This window comes from Rhopilema esculentum, chromosome 6 (genome assembly GCF_057945365.1).
Source record: "Rhopilema esculentum isolate cy_ngs chromosome 6, ASM5794536v1, whole genome shotgun sequence".
In the NCBI taxonomy this organism is placed as follows: domain Eukaryota; kingdom Metazoa; phylum Cnidaria; class Scyphozoa; order Rhizostomeae; family Rhizostomatidae; genus Rhopilema; species Rhopilema esculentum.
In genome coordinates this window covers 6,145,365-6,164,146 of record NC_142820.1, presented here as the reverse complement: position 1 = coordinate 6,164,146, position 18,782 = coordinate 6,145,365, and the positions used below count along the sequence as shown (strand labels likewise).

Here is an 18,782-nt window from a genome sequence, read left to right as displayed (position 1 = left end):
ACAAAAAGCCAAGAAATCATTGTTCATTTCAGTGGGTTAATTGTTCCGGGTAGGCAAACAGAGTTTAATTCTTCTCATTACACTGAAGTCCAAGTCTGCTTCTTTCGGGCAACTACTTACAGTCAGTTTCGTGAATTTTAATAATTTAAAGTATGCTTTCAGTGAGAACAAGTAAAAAAACTAGGAAAATCACCACATAATGTATAAAATTGGTTCTATGTCAAGCAAAAGAAAACATACACAGAAATTCAAGAACTAATCATCGTAAACTGGATTTTTTTGGAAACTCTAATATAGTATCATCGATTAAATATTATCTGTAATTTTATCTCGTAACTCTGATAGATCTTACAAATTTAATAATTTCAAGACTATTAAAAAACCTATAGTAAATGAAAGATGTTAAGCACCAAAAATTATCAAAATGTATGAGAGTCTAAAAGAGTTTTGTTGCTTTTATTGCAAAGGGAAACTATATACGTTCATATTCAATCATTTGATGCTGATAGATTAATGGCTAAATAAGGCTGCATTGTCTGTTGTCTTCAAGGTTCTAATCTAAGCTAAGCCAAGCCATGAATTCTGATTTAACAGCATACAACATACGGATAATAAGTGAATACATACTTGACTGCAATAATATTTAAATATACTTCTTTTACTTAACGAAATTTCAGCAAAAGACTTGCTTAGGTCAGATACCGCAGGTCTTTTTGTTTTCGCTTGTTTGGTACACCTTGTGGCCTTTTATAACCAATTTTAAATAGCTATAAACTCAAGTTCCTTCTCATTTGTCACTTCATTTTCCTCTCTTTTTCATGGCTGCTTTTGCCATTTGTGCTGCATAATCTTGTTTTTTTGTTTCAAATTCTGCAATATCTTCTTCCTAAAAGCAAAGAGTGGTGATGTATTGTACTTTTATAATACGTTCACAGCTTCTATACAATGCACTTGGATGGAGATGTTGTTGGTTTGGCCTTACCTAAACATTATTTATCATTATAAGACCTTAGCAGAGCAAGTCGAGAATATCCTATTTAACATGCTTTATGGTGCACCGATTGTAAAAAAACGATATTTTATTGCTCCAATAGGTGAAATGAAATATTCTATGTAAGCAGCTAGAGAGGTAAAAAATCAGTACACTTAACAACATATATAAATCTAACTGCGAAATGTTCTCCATTCATGCCAGCATTTTGATAAATTTTGAAATCTTTTAAGATGAGTATAAACAATTCTACAACAGCGACTTTAAAATAAGGTCTATTGAGCAAATTAAAATGTGGCAAGGGACGAACAATAAAGGAAACGAATGACGTACCAGTTGCTTCCTCATTGCCTCTATCTTTTTCTTTTCCTCACTCTGTGCTATTTTCATGTCTTCAAACTTTGCCTTCAACTGAAAATGTGCATTATTAGCATATGAAAATGATAATTTACAGGGCTACAATATTTAGGCATAATAACCTAGCACTGACAGGAAGACATGGGCTTATCAAACACAACTGCACAAGGAACCACCATCTAAGCATGAACTTTGAAAAATATAACATCAAGAGGAAATATGAAGGTTTTTCTTAGAAAAGTTAACAGACCTCTTGCTCTGCAACATTCAATTCGTTTTCTTTTTCTTTTACTTTTTGTACAAATGCTTGTCTTATGATTTCCTCTTTTTTCTGCAAAACATGCATGTACTCTTCTCGTTTATGTTTGTATGACTCTTGGATGCTGAAACAAAGGCAATTTTAAACCAGCAAATTATTAACTATAAAAGTGGGAATTTAATGGAAATTGTTTTTAATTATTGGGGTTCATGTGAATCTAAAACAAATAGAAACGTGATAACTGAAGATTTGTACATATAGTTCAGAAGGCAAATATCAACTTGGTTATGACAAAGCTCGAAACACACCTGTCTTGACCATCATCAAATCCTTTTTCTTCTAGCTTTCGTTTACGGTAAAGTTCATAGTGTTTGCGATGAGTGGTTTCAATAAGATCCTCCATGTTTGTTCTAAGAGTAAAATTCTGAAGTCAGTAATGCAAATATTGGCTGGCATTTTATTAAATTCATCAGTTGGTACATTAAAGTTATATGGTTATCTTAATTTTGAGCAGAATTGGAAATCTGAATGCAAAATCTACTAGACCAAGGCTCTAATCCAAAGATATTTCCTAACAAAAGAGACAGCTAAACAAGAAAAGACCGTTGCAGTGTTGTTAAACATTAGAAAAAACCTAACATTTGCCAAGATTGCATTTTGAAAATATATTTTAGGTAGTCCATGGGTAATTTCTGCCTAGGAACATGTGCAAATGCTGTTACATAACCTTAAAATTGTAAGGGATGAAAACCATTTTTCCATAACAATTTGAAGGAACTTTGCCAACACAGCCATTCTTTGATTCAAATACAAAGGAATTAACCTACAATTTACAAAAATTAATGCATTACTTACCTCAGCATCATTTCACGCAGCTTTACAAAGTCACAATGGTTTTCGTTTTCAACTAAAATTACATAAATATTTTAGGCAGAATTGCATTTATATTTTTATCAACATGCAACAGTTTGGATTTAACTTTAAGACAGGTACAGGGCTTTCACGTCCAGAAATCAACGCGCGCGGCCAAAAATTCGCGTGATAAGAGTGGGGCGCGCGAAACAAATTTATTTATTAACACAGAGCAATAAAGTTTTTTCTATTGAATCATTAAACTAAACGTGACAAAACTTTTAATAAATGAGCTAAATGCTACACATTGTATAGTTATGAGCAGTGGAAACAAGGATTCGATGTCAAACTTCCGTTTTTAAAAGAGTTTTTCAAGTGGATTGACCTATCAGCATCCGGTTATCTCGCTCTTCAAGAGGAATTTTTATCACTGGGCGCGTGGTTTATAACTGGTTTATAGCCGTTTATATTGTTTCATAACCGTTTTTTATAACTGGAAAGTGGTTTATAGCACTTACCAACAACAGTTCCCCATGGGTATTGTCTAGCCCGGCACTTTTCACCATTTATGACGACTTCTTCTCGGCTCCCAACAACAGCAAATGGAAGTTGTTGCTGAAAAAAAGAAACATAGGCAATTTGAGCAGCTTTATATGAGAAACTAGATATCTCAAAAGCAAGGCAAAGTCCCTATAAAATATAATAAAATGATTTAACAAAGTATTAAAATCTTATTTCGATGGCACCAATTAAATGGATATTTCTCTAATCTCATTACCAATTTTATATTGACAATGACAATCCTTTAACCAATGAAAATGCCATAAGGGAACCTTTATAAATCAATTTACAATGAGGTACTTCCTTAACAGTAATTTATTATGTTTGATTAAGAAATCAAACTGAAAAAAGAGAGAAGGTAACAGAAAATATATCTTATCATTGCAACTTATATGTACTTACATTCATTTGGTTATTCATATCTGCCACTGTTTCATCATCAGTTGGAAACCGATAAATCTCAACTGCATTTTTATTCAGTTCATCCATTATCTGCAAAAAATCAAAGATCAACAACTCAAATGAATGTCTGATTATTTTAGGCACTTATATGTAAGTGGAATTTTAGTTTTAACAGCATCTCACAGAAAATATTTTAAAAGTGGCATATAATTGGGAAAAATAATGATAAATTACATACAATATCCTTCTCATCATTTGCATACTCTGGAGAGGGATTTTTAGAAAGATAAAAGAAAATTTTTAAAAAGAGCCATAGACATTTTACCCGTTGCTTGAATGTCTGGAGCTCATTCTTGGAAACAGTGTCTGCTTTTGCAATGATAGGAATGATGTTAACCTTCAAAAGAAAATAACAAGCTGTGAATATAAGAAGTTACTTAAATGCCATTCGAATTTAAGCAACTATCACCTTTGAAACAGATTCCAACTTCTATGTATGTAGAGACACGTAATAAAATCAACTTGTATTGCAACAAAAGATTTGTTTTAGGATAATATATACTAGCTTAATACCTTCTTATCAAGCCTCTTCATGCAAACCAGATCCAATGACTTTAGCCTTGAGAAATAACAGAGTTGTTATTACAGGTTAGTTTTGCATTCAGCAACATTAATAAAATTGACACCCAAGTAATGACAGAAAAACAAGGATGCACAAACCTTGGGAATATTTGTGATAACATATTAAATATAACATGTTATATGTGAAATATATGAGTTAACACATATAATTAATAGGTGAGCAAACATATATTGATAATAATAATTCTATTAAAATACTTACGAATGGCCAGTTGGTGCAATGAAATAGAGACAAACATGAACTCTTGTATCATGGTATGACCCAAGAGCCCTTTTGATCATCATTTCTTCCTGAAGATATGCCTCAAATTGCTTGTCAATGTACTGTAGAATGGCGTTGGTGCTAAAGATGGTAAAAGGAACCAAGATTTTCAATGGTACTTAATGTACTGAATTAATTTCAAATTTTTTGTTCTGCCTTTACGATAAATATAAGATAGAATGAAAAAAAAGAAAGTCTGCTATAACTGAAAAAAGTGATTTTTTTAATGCATAAACATTGCCAGGGCAGCTCTCTTTGGTTGGTTTTTAGCAATGAGAGAGCTCCTGTAATTCCTCATGTATTGTATAATATCATGTTATAACATATACTCAGAAACCTTGTAAAGATGCTTTCAAAGATTTCATCTAAAGTGTGGCTGCTACAGTCATTTTTCAAAAAGCTAAAAACTCCAGTTCTTGCAATCAAAAAAGACCCCCAGTAGGTAAACAATTTTACTGATATCTTGCAGTTCGAAGTTTACAGCAAAATGTCAATGAAGTTGTTTTATACTAAAGTATTTTTAATATTTTAAAATTTTATAGTTAGGTGCAAACTATATAAGCAACAAATACCTGTCTTCTTTATTTATCTGGTCACCAAATCCAATTGTTTCAACAATAGTTAACTTTAAGGAAACATTGCTTTCCTTTAAATCTAGGACAAGGCAAAAATATTCTTGATCTTATTTTATTCAAATGTAGGACAACTGGATTATTCAACCAAAGTTCAGACCTAAACAGTTGTGTTGGAAACCTCAAAGACAACCCATAAGAATACCAAACATTTCACATTAATTGATAATTATAGATATAAAAAAGGAAGATGTTTTTTTTTGCTTTGCAAGCAAACATAGTAGTTTGTCATATGAAATGTTGAGCAGATTTGTTTCAAGTAATAATCAAGACAAGGAAAACTCACTACAATAAACCTAAATGGTCCATATAGAGCCAACAAAAACAACCAACTATAACATTGGCATTTATGAAGCATTCAATCTGGGTTTTTTTGGCACAGAACAAACTGCTTGTATATAAATTTAATGTCATAGCAAATACACAAATAAGTTAATAAACAAAAATACCATAGGTGACATCTTGAATTTGAACATTGGGATTCTCATGATTATGAGGTTCACCTGAAAATAAATATAAGAACATTTTGAAATTACAAAACCAAAAAAATTCCCCGAGAAACAATGCCTGCAGAAAAGGGCCAGTTGGGGTGGTTTCTCCTTCTGCCCTCACACATTTTACCAGTTTTCTTTACTTTATCTCCTTAGAAGTCTTGACTGCTTGCATCCTTTTATGTCTTGATTACTGGCATTCAAAATATAGAGCTTATCTCTAAGGCTCTTTACTCAGAAGCAGACAAATATGCAGAGATAATATCATATACTGACTGGAATTTGTATAGATACATAATGTTTTATGGCATTTGTATTAAAGATATATTATACAGAGTTCTCAAGGAAACTTTCTGTAAATTAACTAATCGTATAAGCTGTTACCATTCTCAAAACATTTTTCCATTGAGTGCCGCAAAGCAAAAAAGCTTATCCATTAATCTGTGGTTATTACTAGAACATAAATTAATACACAGTTTTGAAATCTAACTCAAAAATAGACTAGACTTGCCCTCAAAAGTTCTTTTGAACAATGAGTCTATCAGTGTTGATTTTCCAACTCCAGTTTCACCTTTTGTAAAGCAAGAAAAACATTTAATGGAATAAAAAGTCAATCATATAATATTATAGCCTTGATTCATGATAGATGATCGGTGTTATGAGTTTCACGCTTGCTCTCATATCAGACAGATTCCAGTGGCATAATATTAATAAAGCTTGTATCAAAGTATCAAATATTCAGTAGGTCAATGCAGACTGGAGAAAATTTTTGCCACTGTAAATATGTAAAAACAAATGTAAATACAGCACTTGGTTGGAGTCAAGCTCCAGATTGCTGGATAAAAAATGAAGAGATCATTCCATTGAGGAAAACAAGTAAATTTAAAATGGCTTTGAAAAAAGTAAACATTTTACAACATACTGGCTAAAAGCTTTTTCGTTTGACACTCCTCAGAGCGAAAAACGTTAAAATAAAGGTCCAAAAGAACACAATGAAAAATATATCCCAAGTTATGGAACAAAATAGGCCAATCAGAAAAACGCAAGCACAAAACCGGTAAAGTACCAAAACATCTAAAACTGGCAAACAACCAAAACATCTAAACCTGGCAAGGAATCATTTTCTTCCTTTTGGTTGGTGGTCTTTTCATCTAACAGTTTTGGAATTGATCTACATACAAACGAAAAAGCCACTATTGTGTAGAAAGAAGGAGTTTGTTTTCTCTTTTGGATTCAAGTGGTAATTTTTCTTTAGGCATTCTGCATTGATTGGTCAACTTTACCAGTCATGTGCTTGCATTTTTCTGATTGGCCTATTTTGATTCACAACTGGGTATATATTTTTCATTGTGTTCTTTCGGACCCTTATTATGACATTTTATGCTCTGAGGAGTATCAGACGAAAAAGCTTTTAGCCAATATGTTGTAAAATGTTCGCTTTTTCAAAGCCATTTTCAAGTTCTGAACCCCCAAAACTAGTTCACAAGTAAATTTCTAATGCTTACCCGGCAGATTTCACTCGAGCCAAGGCAGTTGTTTCTTTTGTTTTGGCTCATAAGCCTTCATCAAAGCAACCAAACTGCACTTATATAGTTATTAAGTTTTAAATCATAGATCCAGGCAAAGCGCAATGCATACAGTCTCGCCTTTGTGCAACAGCTTTTCTTAAGTAAATCACTAAAAAGTATCCTAGGTAATTCACAAAAATTAAATATCATACCTATGCACAAAATGTTGAAAGAAAATCCTTTGTTCACAGATTTATTAACCAGCTGATCAGGAAGACTATCAAATCCTACGTGACCAGTTAACTTCATGGATCTGGCATTAGGACCCTGAAAAGTTTTGTATAGATACATTTAAAATTTAATGTTTCTATATTATCATAATCAAGTAACTTGCAAAAAAAGGAAAACTGAACATTTTACACAGGCCTGATATTGATAATAAAAATGTTAATCACATATACTTGGATTTTAAGAGGATAGTTGAGTTTCTTCATAAGATTAATCAAGAGGCTGTAACATTCTTATCCAGATAGTGTGGCATGTCTATTTGAAATCCTTAGTGGAAAATGGTAAACGTAAGTGTTGTGTGTTGCAGAACCCTTCCGTTTAACAATATTTCTTCCATGGCCTCCATTTGGTCTGTCGTTCCACCCCCAGATCTTTTTAGACGAGAGGTTCTCCTGATTCCAATCGTTTACCGAAAACAATAAAATGGACTAGAAAATGTGTATGAAGATCAACATAGTGTGCCCATAAGACTCCAATAAAGCTTTCAGTATATCTTGTTCATTCCTTGTCACGGTTTCTGTTCTCCTGTCGAATTATTCAAAATTAGGCCATCATCAACACGATCCCTCGCTGACATGTAAAGCACAACTGAAGAGGGCAAAACTGAAGAAAAAACAAACTACTTTGCTTACCAATGAACGGAAACTGTCGATTTCGCCAACCATGACTTTACTGCAACAGTACTTCAAACAGAACCGTAAAATTCGGCCTCATACACGCCCTGATGTTTTCATTCACTTTCTCTACAGCTGCCGCTAGACTCTAGTTCTTGCGCATGCGTGGCTCTTTACCGCGAAGCCATATCCGGAAATCTTTTATGAAACCCACGGTGCGCGGTCAGCGAAAAGAAGCGAGCGTTGAAGCTAGGCGCACACGAGAGCATATTGCCTAAGCAAAGTGTCATTCGTGGCACTTTGGTTAAGCATTTTGCTCCTGTGTGCGGCGACTTTTCAGTAAGAATTTAGGCATTCGTGACCGAAAAACATAAACATATATTGGCAAAGAAAGTTCACTCGATTTTGCCTGATACGAATGCATGGGCTCCATTTTTCTGGCGATTTTAGAGCAATTTCTCTTTAACATCAAAACATTCCACTATTATTGAGAGAAATTGAAACCAAAAAGTAACATTTCCCCGGGATCAGAACGAGAGTTGCAATATGAGACAAAAGACACAAATTCAACAGTGGAAAGTTCGGTAGTGAAGAAATTCTATGCTGTCAAGAAAGGATACCTGTTCTTTTTGCGAAAGAACGATTTTTTAGGTATCTAAAATTCACAGGCTATAGTTAGTTACATCGATGCAGTAAAACATCAGTAATTAGTATGAGGAAAATGATTTTACTTCAGTGATGTTAGACTTCGTTTCTAACAAGGTCTAGCACATTCTCCCTGTTTATGGGCAAACTACTAAGAAACTTTTACTTCACAGATTGTAAAGAGCGGTTGCCTAATTTTCATGTACTTACAACAATTAAACATTGCAAGATATTTTTAAGGAAATTTTGAAAATCATTGTAATGATGTTTTCAAAGTACTTGTAAACATTAAGGCAGTTTAGTTCTCAAGTTACATTGTTTGTAACAGAGAAGATCGTTGTTTGTTGTAGACGTGCACTGAACCTGAATTAAAATAAGCAGATACCTACGAATGGTTTGTTGAGAGACCCTCAGTTTTATCAAATGTTTGAAGCTTCAATGTTAGATTCAAACTTGACGTGCCAATCTCAATCCAGTGTCAATGCGTAGGTTTAGGTATTCGAAAGGAGTAAACTTGGTTGTGTATTTTCTATCTAAGTGTTAAATTTGAAGATAAATTATTTTAAAGTCTGATAGAAAAATTTCTTCCGTTGTTCTGAATCAGATTGGCAATTTTTTTTAGTATTATATGATACTCAAAGACGTCTTTTTTAGGAGAAGAAGACCAGAAAATCTTCAACTAGTATGATATACATTAGATTTTAAATAAACGGTAAAACTTTATCTTCTGCTTATTTCAGTTCTAATGTAGCTATGTTATGTTCAGATTCATGAAAATTGAAAATGCTTATTTAGTTTTTTGCCCCTTCTACGAAATTCCCTATCTACGACACTAGGTGCATATTTGCTTTAAATTCCAAAAGTCGAGACATTTTGATTCTTAATTTTGTATTTGTATCGCTTATCAAATCTAGCTCAATTCAATCGCTTCAAACGGGGTTTACAAAGACGTCAACAATGAACAAAATCTTCTACAAACAGCATGAAGCAACATAGCATCAGACAGCTAACGCAACATAGGTTACACAACATTACATAACAAAACAAAACATAGCAAAGCATAACAAGACACAATGTAACGTAAACATTACTTAACATAACATAACTTAAAATAACAACATAACATTACACTTTACATAGCATAGCATAGCATAGCATAGCATAGCATAGCATAGCATAGCATAGCATAGCATAGCATAGCATAGCATAGCATAGCATAGCATAGCATAGCATAGCATAGCATAGCATAGCATAGCATAGCATAGCATAGCATAGCATAGCATAGCATAGCATAGCATAGCATAGCATAGCATAGCAGAGCATAGCATAGCAAAGCATAGCATAGCATAGCATAGCATAGCATAGCATAGCAAAGCATAGCATAGCATAGCATAGCAAAGGATAGCATAGCATAACATAGCATGGCATAGCACAGCATGGCAGTACTATGATTTTTTTGACATTTCAGGGGTCGGTTTTTTATCAAAGAAACATGTATTGGCTTTCTTGAGAAACAGTACTGTGTTCTTTGCGCTATAGGCCCACACGTTAAAAAGAGTCTTTTCCTCGCTAATTTTACTCGACTGTTTACAATAAACGTTATTTTTTATTATAATACTACATTTAAAATTCTTTACTTATATTTCAATTTAAATGAAGCAAGCTGAAATGAAATTTGGTAAACGTTTTCTCTAAGTGACAACTTTGATCAAATGTTTATCTTCAACATTGATTTCGAAGTGACAGGAGATATAAAAGCCGCCATCGATGAAAAAAATAGACAGTTTAAAAATTACATTATTTAGGCCTGTTCTTTTCGTTCGTTGTATGTTTAATCTGTGATAGCACTGAGAAATCTGCCAGCTAAAGAGCTTCGTCTTGTTGATTTGGGGGTGGATGGGGAACTGCCGCTCATTGATGCCGTTTCCGCTTTCGATGTGCTTTTGTCTTTTACATTTAGAGTTTCTTGACTCGTAGCTTTTCGCATAGGCACTCCATTTGGCACAAGATTCTCACGTGTCACCGGATCTGCTGTTGCTGGCCGTTCGTTTGGTCTCACTTTATGGGGCGATGCAGCGCCGCCAATAACGTTCATCGCTTCTAGAAAACCATAACAATTTTTTTTCCAATTTTGTATCAATCATGTAAAAAAAATCTGGCAGAAGTAACACTGTTTACCGAATAGTATGTAGAAGACTAAACCCTTTTGAAATCAGACACTCCTGCATCGAGGATAAAGCCACGATGTCTGCTTCAAAGTATTTTGTCATTTCACAGAATTACTCATCCTATTTTATTCTTCTCGCATTCCGAAAAATCTTACTTAATAATGCACAGATTCAATAACTATGCACAATCTTACTTAACTATGCACAGATTTAGAGGACCCTTATGAAATGCACCCTTGAGTGACTGAGGCCTTCCTCTGTAAATATTTGTATTATTATTATTATTACTATTATTATTATTATTATTAGTATTATTATTATTAATATATAAACAGGTTTAAGAATAACATTTACCTGATAGGACTGCTGATGTCGTGCTATTTATGTCCCTTTCAAGGTGAGGATGGAAAAGTTCTTCCATTTTCTTGATTACAAGATCCACTATGAGCTTCATATTTTCTTTTATTTGATCTGTGCTGCCGGTCATGCCTGTGTCTGTCACCTAGAAGCAAAATTGCATCAACATTGATGTCAATCATATTTATACCTAAACTTACTTGTGCTCTAAATTGTCCGTAGTTGTCATTTTGTTAGTTTAGATGCAATTAAAAGTTTGAACCAAATAGAAGTAAGGAAAACGTTAAAAACACCTGAGCCTTTTATCCAGAGAATAAAAACATCGATTCTCAGCATAGATTACCTGCTTTTTGGTACTATTTCAGTTTATATGACCTCAGCAGGAAGCAGTATAGTTTTTGGCACAGAATTCCATTCACATTTGATTTATAGTAGCTGTTTGGCTTTGGCACAATGGATATGTCTTTGAAAGTTCAACTATTAACAGTGACACTACAGGCAAAACTTCTGCTATGTATTACCTCGATTATCTTTTCTGTGTTATTCTTTGTATGTATTGCTTCAACGCATATTACATCAACACCTCCAAAAAGTTTGCTGCATTCATCTGCCCACTGTTTGTACCTTTAAAGAGCCAACAAATAAAAGTGTCATAGCCAGAAATTTTCTTTAAATCACTTCTTCAATTAGCCGCCTGTTTGCAATCAGTGTAAGTTATATTAGTTGCTTTTTCAGGTTTTATTTTCGATAGCGAAAATTAATCCAAAAGTTCAAAGCTATTTTTGCTTATCACATAAACGTTTGGTTTGGCTGCATAATCAAGTTTTCAACCACCGCAATGTGCATTGGTTTTATAGCATTGCAAAATTCATTTTTTACAAGAAATGTTCAACATTGAGCATAATTCAAACTTTTCATGTATCACATTTAATCAGTAAACAAGATTCTGCTTCTGTATTAGTTTTCCTGCCAAAGATCCTGACTTCCTTTTTCCCGCTTATTTTGAAGAGATTTATTAACATCTCCTACTTATTAACCAGAACTTTTTTTCATTTTTTGAAGAGGTACATCCTTAAAGGATATAGGTTAAGATACTGGCAATAAGCTCTAAACTTTTGCACCATACAAGGATGAGGAAAACACAAACCTGTCTGTTAGGGCAATCTCCTCGACCACTGAAGTCCCTGTGTTCGCTTTCCATGAATCAGAAAGAGACCTTCGCCTGTAACGAGGGTAATATTTGAAAATGATTCACTTCTCAACATTCTGCAATTTTCGTCTTGCTTTGAAGAACCATTCTTTATCAGAGTCGCAATGGCTAGGGATAGTTCAACAAAATTTTGACAAAGTACTCGGAAAAGAGTTTAAAAATCTAAGAACTCAGGTTTTCCGCTTTTGTGTTTGTATTTAAACTGATTCAATGGAACTTTTTTTCACGAACAGTATACACTTCCCTTATCTAGCAGCTGTGGTAGCTTTTCATACTGCTGATGTGATGTGACATTGTTTAGGCCATTTGCTAAGGAAATTTGCTAGCCTTGTGCCAAAGTTCTTTTCTACCGTCAATTACACGTGTTTATTTTACATTGGTAGTTTTAACTTGGCCATATATTCATAAAGACACGAAACAGAGCACCAATGGAATTAGAGGTCAAGGCTTAGTACCTTTAGAAGTCTAAACTTGCAGATGTCGACAACATAGTTATCATACTGGGATAGTAATTTCATAAAAAGCTAATGTAGTGACAACGTCACAAAAGAATTCTTAAATTTTGGTCACATAACCTCAATGAGCATCATAGAGTTTTTCTTAATCTGCAAATCAGCCAAATGTGCTGGAAATGACAGGCCGTTCCAATCGAATCACCGTAATTTGGTCAAACCAAACAACAGTAGTCCGTTAACAAACATAAGATCTTTCGTTGGCCATATCTCATTCAATAATTAACACATTTAACTGATTTTCCATATTTGAGGGCGTTTCATGGTTTTCCTTTTAGGCTATGTGGTCAAAGATCAAAATTTTAAAAAAGATATCTTTTTATGACGTCACACTTAAGAGCTCTGTTGATGACATACTTGTAAACTTTGTAGCTTCTTCCGATCTTCTGAATTCGAATGTCGTATTTGCCTTCCAAAAATGGTTCTGTTGTGGCATATGTGTCAGAAACAGCAATTATGCTAGCAACGTCTTGAAATCCTCGCGGGCTTGCCACGCAAACCTTAAAAGATCGCAATATCCAATTAAATTAAATTTTTTTCTTAAGATTAACAATTAAATGAAAGCTTTTTTCAGGTAAGCATATTTCATGTTTCTGTTAAATGCATGTTATACCTTTCCAAAGCCACTGTTTGCACTACCGACTTTCACCACCACAGGTAATGTGGGTGGAAGCATCTAGAACAAAAGTGAATACAATTAGTAAAAGCTTTACTGAAGCCAAACCTATTTCTATACTTTTCTTACTGGCATAGACTGTGAAATCAAACCTACTATGCCACAGACGAGTATGCAACAGATTGCCTAGTCTCTCTACGGGGAACGCTACGTAAAAAATATGTCCCTTTTGAGTATGCTTAGGGCCATAATATGAGTCATTGGTCATTGGACAAAATTTGTCAAAACATTATTCAATAAGCAAAGATGACCTACCATTTCATTGAAACTCTGGTAGTACGTTTGGTCAATTAAAGGGAAGGAGTCCTTTCCAACAGCTTTCTGAATTTGAGCCAATTGGGAATACTGCCAAATAGAAGAATGAAAGCCAACTAAAAATTCGGTTGAGGAACTAAAGCTCTCTCACATACTTTGCATCAAAAGACAAGGCAAAGGTAGATTTGTCTAGCAATTGTACATGGTATTTATTTGTTCAATCATGTAAAAAAATAATTTTCATTTGCGTAAAAGAGGATTCGCCCTTTCACGCTTCAGCACGCTTTTTGCTAGGGCAACCATTTCCCGAGCATGCTCGAGTGGGCAGACCCAAACATCTATCAACTTTTTCAACTTGTATATGTTGCATATCATGAAGTTTGCCATTCCGTTCAGTAGAGGCATTTTCTAAAACATTTAGACAGTAGAAAAATGTTTAGCCTTCTTCCAGAGCTTCTAAAACTTTCCTCAGAAACAATGGAAATATGGTGCGTCCTTGGTGCGGCAAACAATGTTTTGTGTTTTTAATTTCTTCGGTCGATGGCTATGTGACCACCATTTTTCTGGATTGTGGTTTTTTGATCGAAAATAATCATATCTTTAAACATATCACAAAGCAGTGTTTGTGGACGTTTCAGATCCCAGTTACATGCTTGCAAGATCTTCGATAATCCCTTTGATATCAAACTACCTTGAATATTAGTTTTGACTGTGTTGAAACCACAGTACACCAATTTGATTCAACTAGACTAATCACTACACGTTTTAGCGAGTATATTGTCTTACATTTTTTGAATCATCAAAGGATTCGCTGTTGCCTGGAATATTAAATTCTTTTGGTGTATCCCAGTATACCAGCAAATATGATTTTTCAATTGCTTTGTGATTCAATTATACTTAAAATGCTAGTTTGTTTGAATTATGAATAGCGAAAACTTTATATTTTCATCAGTTAAACCCTAACTGTTATCAAACTTACGATAACAAGACTAAAGCTCAAAGGTTCTCTAAAAAAGGATTTAATTATTCATGCAGAAAACATGAGTCTTTTGATCAATCAGAATGAAAATAGAATTAACAAATTCAATTTATTGATACTTTGTAAACATGTGTCTCTCCTACAGACAAGTCAGACAGAAAGCATTAATTGGATCGTGTTAGTTGCTTGAAACCATATCTAAGGGGCTTATTTCAGGGAAGCTGAATATTAGTTCACATGTCATATTTCGAGGTGGTGTACCTTGGTATAAACCAAGCAATGTACAAGTAGCTTGGTGTAAACCAATTCGATTTCAGAAACAGTTGAACTTTCGTCAGCACTCTTGCTTGCAACTATATAGACACACTACACACGTCTTCACTTTATCATACTGCTCTTTCTCACACTCAAATAACATTGTTTGCCAGATAGCAGAAACCGATACGCACCATTAGTGGCTTCTCCATGAAGCTATACACTGCTTCGAGTGAATTAAGTGATGGGATGTTTCCATGCATCAACCCAAAAATGAAATTCCTAGCATCTGATGTTGGTTCAACGCCACGAATCCTCTCTCTCAGTAGTACGAAATCAGGGCGAAAGGACCTATAATACAGTTGATTGATTATATTTGTTGTTCAATGAAATCTTTTACAAGTCTAAGCTGTTTGGCTTTAGTTAGACGCCTTATTAAGCACCCTGTACAGGTGTACAGTTAACTACCTTACTGTAACGTGTGAGTGTGAGGAAAAATATTTGTGGAGAAACTCAATTGTCAACATCTGAATGATGTTTTACAGCTTTGCCCCCATTGTTAAACTAGATTATACACAAAAGGGTATCATCACTTAAATAATCAAATCCGCTTACCTCGATATGATGCCACCATTTCTCAACACACGCATGCTTACAGTAACGCCTTTTTCGTTGGAGGAGACGACACTCAACTCTGAAAACGAGGCCTTTAGAATTCGAAAAGAGACAGTTGACATAGATTTTGTAGACTTTGATATCAAATTTCATGACGACTGTTTCATAGGCACCAGTAAGCATTGACATTCAAGTGTTTTTAACATACAGTTGAAAACCTTGGATAGGCATTTGGTAAAACCTTGGTTAAACGCACGAGAAGCTAATTGTTCTCTATCATAGTTCATAAAGCAGACGAGCAAATAATTTCAGTACTTCAGTATCCTTTTTTAAATGCGTTATTGATTAACAATCTGCAACTGCAAATCCAGCAGAAAATACAAAATCGTTACTCAATGCAACTTAAGGCTCCAATCTATGCAAAACAGTTGGTTAGAAATTGAAAATAAAACTGAAATAGACTTGATGAAAACTAGACTTACTTGCTCTACTCTGACGTCAAATGCATTTCCGTGTAGGGTTTTGCCTTTTACCAGTTTTACCCTGTAACACATACATAATATCAGCAAAAACGACTTCTTAGTTTGCATAAGAAGTTAATGAAGTATAGTGGTTTTTAAAATACATTAATAATACTTACAAATGAGTTCGTCTTAGCCCTAAAAGGATTTCATTAAGAGTTCTTTCTTTTGTATTAGATGAAGGAGTAACTACAAACTAAGGTCATTTGCAAAGAATATGTTTGTTTTGTGGCGATAGAAGCAGAAAGGTAGGAGGAAAATATTGCAAACTTTTGTAAATTTTTAAAAAGCTAAAATCTATAAATGCCAACCAATTAATTACAAAGTCTATTAGAAATGAAGGTAAGTAACCTTCTCACCAGCAATTTCAACAGGAATGTAGGTAAAACCCCTGTTTATATTATAACTATCTATAGAACATTTAATTTTCTTGTTATGCAATTTTAAAGTTGGCAGATTATTTTTCGATACAACTTGAACAATATAAAACGTTTGTTACTTGAGAAAATCTTTAAAAAGAAAAATATTTTCAGCATTTGTTGCATAAAGCAAATTTTCACTCAAAATTATCTTTTATAATCACTACAAAAGTAAAATAAAATAATTTGTTTCCTGTTGAATATCTTAATCCATCATAAAAATATTTACCATACAAATAATAAAATTGTTATCTATTTCCAAATCATTGTCTGTCCCTTGCTTTGAAAAAGTAATCAAGTTAACAATAGGTTTATTAATTCATCGAGCCTTGTTTGCTGTCAATGTTTAGATTTAGTTTCAAATCTTTGATAATTGCTGGAAATTTGCAGGGACAAGGGAATGGCCAATTGCATCAGTGCAAAATGATAGCAATGAAGTACTCAGGAGTAATTTTGTGAAGGAGGGGATTTTGTGGCTGCAATATGACCCCGTGGTAAGGGATACACAGTAAATCGGATAATGCCTAAAATTATGATTTTTGCTGTCAGTTTCGGAGTAAGCTTTCAATCTGCACGCACTTAGTTTTATAAATCAAGGCTTAGAAGCATATTAATTCATCAACAAATTTTAAAGAAAGTTTAATTCAAACTGTACTTTTAAATAGAACAAGGGTTATTCTGAGCATCATGTTTTGACCTGCGATTCACCAAGTCAATGCGCGGATAATTATGCGTTAAAACACACATTTACGCCTTAAGTATTAGGCTATGAATAATCATACGCACCAATCATTCTCACGGGAATCCACAACTAGGAGTATCTTGTGCCTCCTTTCTGTCTCCTTTTCTTTCGAATTTGAGACACCGAATTTCGATAATAATGAAAAACCACTAGACTTGGAAGGCGTGTGAGATGATTCATCCTTATGCTCTTCGTCACTCGATAAAGCCTTGGATAGGTTTCTAAATTTGTCCATCATTCCCGACATATTTCGTTGGGAAATGCAACTTAATTTTGTTGCAATTACAGATGGCAAATGTCGAATGCAACAAGCTTATGGTAGCGTTTCTTTCAGCAGTGTTTAATTTTGTCTTTAATTCTTCAAATCAGTTCCCAACCACTTTGATAGAAATGGTCTAAAACGTACCAAGACAAGTTCGATCGCTGCAGCAAAGAAACATCAATTAAATTCGGTAACACCGCACATTAGTGTGGAACAACAAGCATTAGATCCATCTTGTCTCATTGTGAGTATGTATTGTTGGCATTCACCGTAGATTTTGTTCGTTTTATTTTCCTCAAGAAATGATCTCTGCTTAACGTTCCTTGAAATAGCAAGTACCGCCCAGAGTTTGTGCACCTGCCAGACAATGGAGTGCGCATGATCAGACACACACTCTCAAGGTCTATTGTGTTTTATGCGGATGTAATTTTGAAAAGTAGACTGCAAACATCAAACGTCAAGAAGCAAATCTTTGTGACGGTCGCAAGGCAACAAGAAGCTGGTGTGAACATGAGAAGATGACTAACACATCGGTTTCCTAGCCATGACAACATCTTACCAAGGAAGAGTTTGTCGATGTGAAGATGAATCTTATCATTGAGTCATGCTCGACTTTTTGTAATTTGATCAAGGCTCTTCACCAAAGAACAAAACAAAAACACAAGATTATAACAGGTGGCAAAGGGCTATTGTACTTCATAAACATCTCCGCAGCTGTGCTTGCCATGATTCTCATGCTTTGTTTCTTAATACCAATGTTTCAAAGAAGTTCTCTACACTTTTACACGCGAGAACACACATTGTAAGAATACCAAGGCTCGATTTGCCAAATGATAAAAACAGCCTAAGAATGTGACCAGCCACACATGGAAAAGTAGAAGAAAAAAGCAATTTATTTTCGAAAATTTACGCTTATATTGACAAACTAAAGCAGGTCTTGTCAGCTAATCAACAGTCCCTCTCTCTAGCAAAACTTTTATTTGCTGGTCTTAAATACAATTTAAAGTTCGTAGTTGTACGATAATCAGTTTTTAAATAAGAACGACATTTTAAATATCCGAGCATCAAATTATAAAAAAGTAAAAACTTCAAGCCTCAACAGAAATTAGCTGGTTCTTATAAAAGGGTTTACTTTGCAGCTTAGTGGAAAAAGCACCGTCTTTAGATTGGACAATGCGAGCTACTGGCATCCTCTCTGTAGAGCAAATGATACTAACAAAATTCACATGCTTTGTGGGCAAGATAGCTAGAATTTCCGGAATGCGGGACCCTTGGATAAGTAGACTTCTCCAAAAAATTGACTTCCA

General features: G+C 34.2%; 2 protein-coding genes across 2 annotated transcripts; both read right to left on the bottom strand.

The window, feature by feature from the left end:
* Positions 1 to 259: 259 nt before the first annotated feature.
* LOC135686852 (septin-6) lies at positions 260 to 8,037 on the bottom strand. Its single transcript, XM_065203215.2, has 15 exons — positions 7,878 to 8,037; positions 7,170 to 7,284; positions 5,961 to 6,020; positions 5,408 to 5,461; positions 4,899 to 4,980; positions 4,267 to 4,407; positions 3,996 to 4,041; positions 3,748 to 3,819; positions 3,423 to 3,512; positions 2,978 to 3,074; positions 2,463 to 2,514; positions 1,916 to 2,017; positions 1,599 to 1,731; positions 1,325 to 1,402; positions 260 to 886 (listed from the first exon to the last, which is right to left on the bottom strand). Exons 1-15 carry the CDS (start codon positions 7,908 to 7,910, stop codon positions 800 to 802), a joined length of 1,242 nt encoding a protein of 413 aa, XP_065059287.1. The 5' UTR covers positions 7,911 to 8,037; the 3' UTR covers positions 260 to 799.
* Positions 8,038 to 9,908: 1,871 nt separating this feature from the next.
* Positions 9,909 to 18,032, bottom strand: LOC135686850 (synapsin-2). Its single transcript, XM_065203213.2, has 11 exons — positions 17,258 to 18,032; positions 16,014 to 16,074; positions 15,532 to 15,623; positions 15,111 to 15,267; positions 13,683 to 13,772; positions 13,365 to 13,427; positions 13,109 to 13,251; positions 12,177 to 12,251; positions 11,551 to 11,653; positions 11,027 to 11,174; positions 9,909 to 10,604 (listed from the first exon to the last, which is right to left on the bottom strand). The coding sequence occupies exons 1-11, from the start codon at positions 17,458 to 17,460 to the stop codon at positions 10,336 to 10,338; spliced, it is 1,404 nt and encodes a 467-aa protein (XP_065059285.2). The 5' UTR covers positions 17,461 to 18,032; the 3' UTR covers positions 9,909 to 10,335.
* Positions 18,033 to 18,782: the final 750 nt, after the last annotated feature.

What these genes read in the sequence shown, in the direction of transcription:
- LOC135686852 (XM_065203215.2), bottom strand. Translation starts at nt 7,910, where the DNA reads ATGGTTGGCGAAATCGACAGTTTCCGTTCATTG. An exon ending in CCCATGGGGAACTGTTGTTG is followed by an intron (nt 2,515 to 2,977) that starts GTAAGTGCTATA and finishes ATGTAATTTTAG; the next exon opens with TTGAAAACGAAAACCATTGT. An exon ending in TGAATGTTGCAGAGCAAGAG is followed by an intron (nt 1,403 to 1,598) that starts GTCTGTTAACTT and finishes GCACATTTTCAG; the next exon opens with TTGAAGGCAAAGTTTGAAGA.
- LOC135686850 (XM_065203213.2), bottom strand. Translation starts at nt 17,460, where the DNA reads ATGTCGGGAATGATGGACAAATTTAGAAACCTATCCAAGGCTTTATCG. An exon ending in GATTCCCGTGAGAATGATTG is followed by an intron (nt 16,075 to 17,257) that starts GTGCGTATGATT and finishes TATGTGTTACAG; the next exon opens with GGTAAAACTGGTAAAAGGCA. An exon ending in ACACAGAAAAGATAATCGAG is followed by an intron (nt 11,175 to 11,550) that starts GTAATACATAGC and finishes TTTTGCTTCTAG; the next exon opens with GTGACAGACACAGGCATGAC.